Source organism: Diadema setosum, chromosome 10, assembly GCF_964275005.1.
Source record: "Diadema setosum chromosome 10, eeDiaSeto1, whole genome shotgun sequence".
Lineage (NCBI taxonomy): Eukaryota > Metazoa > Echinodermata > Echinoidea > Diadematoida > Diadematidae > Diadema > Diadema setosum.
Genome location: NC_092694.1, coordinates 7,273,035 through 7,278,938, shown reverse-complemented (window position 1 = coordinate 7,278,938; position 5,904 = coordinate 7,273,035). Strand labels below are relative to the sequence as shown.

Here is a 5,904-nt window from a genome sequence, read left to right as displayed (position 1 = left end):
TACTTGCCGCAAATGTGGTTAACATAATGGTATCAGTTACAACCTGTTAATTATAGTAACTGTTAATGTTGCATGTAGAACATTTTTCAGATAATCATGTTGTCACTGAAGTATTTTTTTTTTCTGCGCTTTAAATTCCCAGTTCAATTCACAGTATAAATACCTTAGGATATCAGGAGTATAAAAGGTGAACAGCAACGTGAATTCCCAGTGAGGCTCAATTTTAGAAAATGATGTTTAAAAGTATGAAGTAAGGAGAATGTTTTTGAGCGAAAATATTGGTTGACAGCAAATTTGTATAGGATATTTAAATGTATGAACTATATAACATTGTTTAACAAAAATATTGACAAATCATACATGTTCATGATGAAAGCTACTGAGAATGTCCAGGTAAAACACAAACGAATGTATATTGCAAACAACCATCTTTCAGGTGAGGTCAATAAGCATGTATTTTATAAGCTTGTTTACTGAACGAAAAGTTAATGACTTATCAATGTTCGTTGTGAACTCATCTTCATAACCATGCACAAAACACCCTTAGGAGCCGCCTCAATTACTTCCTACTTCCACGACAAACCACCAACGAATGACGCTACCTAAGCAATTTCTTCACCGCGTGCGCTTACCCCCGCAAACGAGAGGGGCAGCAAGAGCAGAGGTCACCTGTTGCGTAATCCCCCCTGCCCTATATCTGCCCGGCAACATCGCTACTGTGTCCTTCAAGAGTAAATTGTTTTAACTTCCTTGCAGTCCGTTAAAACCCATTAATATTTTGATTACATATGATTCTTTGTACTCGGCATAGATCTAAGTACAAATAATTTGTATTGCGCCATCTGTATGTAACATCTACTCCCCGGCGCATTGTGAAGAAGGAAAAGAAGGAGACTAAATACAAGTTACTGCAAACAACTACTAGCTTGTGTCACTGAGCTGTATACTGTATGCTTTTTGTGAAGAAAGATTAGATTTGTTCGATTGGTTAGATTTGCAAAGAAAGGATTTGAACAGGGAACTGTTTTTCACAAATATCGGTGCAACAGCTGAGATGGTCCCCGTATAGATTTATTCTCGGAGTTACAAGTAAGTTCTTACCAGCAGAATCAAGGCTATACGACTGGGCACATAGGCCCTATTTCTAAATAAGATCTTATGCGAGGGAACAAAATCAGAAGTTGCTTTATCAAGTACTCAGATATATATTGATATAATTTTTTATTCAACAAGAGTGTTACCCGATGCAAACTTTTCAAAACGGTTGTAATGGGGTCCTTTTCACATCTTTCGATACAACTAACATCAAAAAGTTTTTTTTCGCTTTCCTTACCTCAGCAACCATTGCAATGTATCTGTGATGCAAGTTTTCAATTATTGTTGTAACATGCATTAGTTTTGTCACTGACTAAAGTGAGATCTACGTTTGTATATTATTTCATTGTGAAAAAAAGAAATACATTTGAACTTGAACTTGAACTCTGGCAGCAGAGTTTTGTGCTCTTTTCAGTCATAGCTAGTTGAAAGATAACTTAATGTACTGTACAAAAAGCCATTACGGTTATCAAGACGTAAAATTATAAATACATGAATCATAATGGTAACCGTTTGATCTAATCATCCCTTCCTGATATTACTGATGCTACGCAGGTGACAATAATGTATAGACATGATTTACTTCTTTTTCAATGTTTTTGGTGAAAAAAAACCCCAACAACGTTCATGAAACAACACTCCAACCCGGGATGCCAAGATTACTTGTCGATTGTGCACATCTGAGTTGTTAATAAAAATGTAACGGCATTGTTAATCAATGTTTTGATACATCGAGAAAATCACTAAAAGTTTATTCCTAGCATCATTTATAGGGGAAATCCAGTCCAAGTATAAGTTAGTTTGATAAGAAAGAGTAAAATATTACGAGTTCAACGGTTAAATTTTGATCAAATGAATAATAAGGGAATTATGACATTTTGAAGTTTCGCTAATTTTTGAGTTAACAGTTCTTGAACGGTCAATATGAATATGCAAATGGCAAGGTGAGCATGTCATCCCCTCACAACTTTCCATACAGTTTGTACATGGAATATTACTATGTACCCTTATGTACCCATCTTTGTCCCATTATGCTGTCTTTAATGAAGACGTGCAGCTACAATCCTCTGTAGCACTTTAGAAGGAAATTTCACATTGTACACATGACTGCAGATCTTCAGAGCTTCATCTAAATTTGACCACTCTTATGAAGAAAAAATAACAATTTAAAAGACTGTAGCCCATGTTTCAGCCTATTCTAATTTTGACATCGTTTGATAAGTTGTTTTCATAAATAGCGGTACCTACGAACAAATAGATATGATATAATGATATTATATCTGTTGTGGTTTTGATGTAGAGAAAAAATGGTGTGGTTTGTGCAGTCATAAGTAATCACGTCATTGTGTGTTGTTGGGCCATTTACAGACTGGGCTAATTATATCCACCGTGAAATTTGGCATGCTAAGTACTACAACAGTGCATCAGCTTATACGCATTAGCCGCTTTAAGCGGCCTGAACTTATGTATACATTGCTCAAATTTATCTGTAAGTGTAACATACAAACATTCAGGCTTACAGTTTCAAGGTAGGTTTATTGAGGTGTTGATTTCTGGGAAAAAATGTATATTAAAACGATCTCGTAAGGTGGAGAATAGAAATAACCCCCCCCCCCCCCCCCCGAAAAAAAAAAAAATGGAAGGAATGTTGAATTTATTCATTGATGTTTATGATTACGGGCAACATTTAAAGAACACTAACTTTAATGTACTTGAATACATCGTATTCTCATATATATACTTTTGTTTCGGTATCGCGCTATTCATTACGCTCCAAAAACGATTAGACATCAACGCTCTCAAGAGATTTTAAACTTTTTCCATCTGTCCTCTCGCTGAACAAAGGTGCACTAGCCTTCCCTTTCTTTGAAGAAAACAGCTCTCCTATCGCAGCGCGGAAATCTGGGTAACGGACGGTGTAGATAATCGGGTTTGCGCAGGAGTTTCCGAAGGAGAGAACAACCAATGCGCTGTTTAATGGGCTGTACAAGTAGGAGTCGGGGAGCAATCCAATGTTATAGACAAAGTAGAAACACTGCGATGGCGCCCAGCACACGATGAAGATGATAACCACGATGAAGAGCATCTGTAAGACGCGTTTCCTTGCTGCTAAGTGTCTAGCCGAAGGGTTCGATAGACCCTCTTGGCTGCTTTCATTACGGAACACCAGAGACTGGCGATACAAGGCCCTTGCCGTCAAAGCCTGCATTGTTAGTGACAACAAGGTGGGTATAACGAAGAGCATCAAGAACAAAGTCGTTCCGATGAGCATTTGTACTTCTGTAGAAGGAAACACCGTTACGCAATGATTCGTTGAGTTATTAAACTTTGTGATTTTGAAATCGAAAGACGTGACCATGAACCCGAAGATCCAATTAGCGACAATCACGACGATCACCCTCTTACGAGTTACCAAATGCTTGAACTGGAAAGGATAAGCCACAGCGATGTACCTTTCTACAGCTATAGCGGTTAAGGTGAAAATGGACGCATTGAATGACACCCACAGAAACATTGAGGTGTAAATTACTTTGCAGTACACCTGCCCAAGAACTGACGAAGGTACTGTTAGTGGCATAGGGAGCGGTATCATAAAGACGGACGCAAGAAGATCCGCCGCAGCCAGCGCACCAATCAGGGTATCTGTGGAACGACTGAGTTCTCTTCGGGTAAAAAGGACGATGATCACCAGGGAATTTCCAACAATGCCCAGCATGGCAGTGAACATCTGAAGGATCGACCTCCATGACCACACTGTGGCTTGCCAGGACCATCCAGGAGACGTCTGGGCACTAGGAGTGATGTCAGACCCATTTCCATCATTAAAAGGAGCAACAGCGTCCCAACATACAGCTCTTGAAGGTAGAGGTTTTACTTCATGGGGCGTGGTCCAGCGGTCTCTACTCCCGAAGTCTCCTCCAGAAATCTGCCCTGTAACTTCTACGGCAAACATTGTCACATCATAAGGCTCTGTTTGGGTTGTCTTCCACAACATGCCATCTGATTCGTTATCGGTAGCAGGTGGTGCGGGGTATAAAGCTGGGCTGCTTACACTCATTTCCAAATATGAAATAAGCATTGCCAGTCGAATGCTGGTAACAGTGGTAAAGGCAGACAGTGCCATTGTGTAATTTGTCCTGATAAAACAAAAAAGAATGAAAGTGGAACTGTATGATATCGCCGACAAACAAGTTGAAACACTAACTTGCTCTATTTAGAAATGCAATTTCCAACAACGCATTTTAAAAAAAAAAATAAAATGTGTACGGCAAAGGAGTAAATATCCCTCAGTAAGAACGACAGTGCAACAGAGTGTCAAACTAGTTAAACTCAAAAACGCTCCTTGGACTATCCCCATGAAATGTTGTTTATAATCCGGTCAACGGTATAACCGATTAATTCGGAGAGTAGGACCTGTTAAGGACAAAACAAATAGGAAAGGCAATTTTGCTGGCTGACTCATTTTTGTTAAAGTTACTTACTGTGGAGAGTAATCGTTTCTCCGCCTAGTGTCAAAATTTGCCGAATTTGGCCACAAGACCGAAATTGAGATATCACTACAATTCTTCTTGTTTTCTTCAATTGTTGAGTTCTTCGATTCAATGTATGGTCTTCCCAAAATGATATGTTGTTGTGTATCACAAAACCAACAAAAAGGTTGCACCCCTTCATTTTATGTGAGGATTCACGGAAGTAGGTAAAACGGGTCAACCGAGTCAACCTTTGTTTTCATATTTTCTCTTCTTCTACATTATATCTATGTTTGGGATCATAAAATGAATGGGAAAGTGTGTTTTCAGCAGTTTTTCTACAACCTTTCTTTTTGTAAAATAGTGAGATCAGGTATTTCTTAGATGCGCTTTTTCATTCCTTGAAAATCCTTTTTCACACTCTTGACTTTCAACTCTCATAACGTTTGAAAGGATGCTGCTACTGACTTGAAAGTTACCGTTAATCATGGACAGAATGTGTTAATACACCATATTTAATTTAAGCTTAATCTAATGATCCCTTCATTGTTTTTGATCCGGTGGATTTCATCCTGTTTCTGTCCCATTCATCACACAGCTAGCACGATTTTGTAAAGATTATGGAAGCGCTTGAATATAGACCCTGTACTTAAGAGTCTTTTTTTTTTTTCAGTTCACACTTTTCCAGAGTTTGTGCTTTCTGTCCAATATTTAGGTAGGTTAGCGGAGTCCATTTGAAATGAGTTGTACATCATCTTAAAGCTTTGAGTCTGCTCTTTTCTTTTCAGAATTTGCCCTGAACTAAAAATCCATGTCTGGCGACTCTCTGTTGGTTTTGTGATGCAGGGTCACATATATAATAATATTAATATACCTCAGATTATTATTCCTCTATTGATTGGTTAATGAAATTGATACTCACTTACACTCACCTCGTGTTAAGCTGCTTTAATGCTGGATAAGGTCAATCTACCTGCCCGCAGTTTCTCAACGTACCTAATTTCGGGAAAACATGCCTGCGCAAGTGAGGCTAAATCTACCTGGCTTTGAGGTTACGAAATGACTTTCAATGAATCTGCGCATGCTCATAAAAGGTAGCCAATAACGATTAATCATTGACTGGTATCCCGCTGAAACTGGCGTTTTCTCTTCTTTTTTTTTCCTTTTTTTTAGGGAAAGACAGAGAAGACATGAAATCTGAATTGCAATTTTATAGGTTTTTTTGTTTTTTTTTTGTTTTTTTTTTACAAGACGGTAACATATTCATATCTTATCTTTTGAGGAGTAAACCTTTGAAATCCATCTCATAAGATACGTTTCTTGAAGGCTGTTATATACA

The 5,904-nt window shown here is 38.2% G+C and overlaps 1 protein-coding gene across 1 annotated transcript; it reads right to left on the bottom strand.

Moving 5' to 3' along the window:
- Nucleotides 1–2,878: 2,878 nt before the first annotated feature.
- Nucleotides 2,879–4,219, bottom strand: LOC140234472 (allatostatin-A receptor-like). Its single transcript, XM_072314515.1, has one exon. The coding sequence runs from the start codon at nucleotides 4,217–4,219 to the stop codon at nucleotides 2,879–2,881; it is 1,341 nt and encodes a 446-aa protein (XP_072170616.1).
- Between the last annotated feature and the right edge of the window lie 1,685 nt (nucleotides 4,220–5,904).

Excerpts from the sequence above, each read along its gene's own strand:
- LOC140234472 (XM_072314515.1), bottom strand. The coding sequence starts at position 4,219 with ATGGCACTGTCTGCCTTTACCACTGTTACCAGCATTCGACTGGCAATG.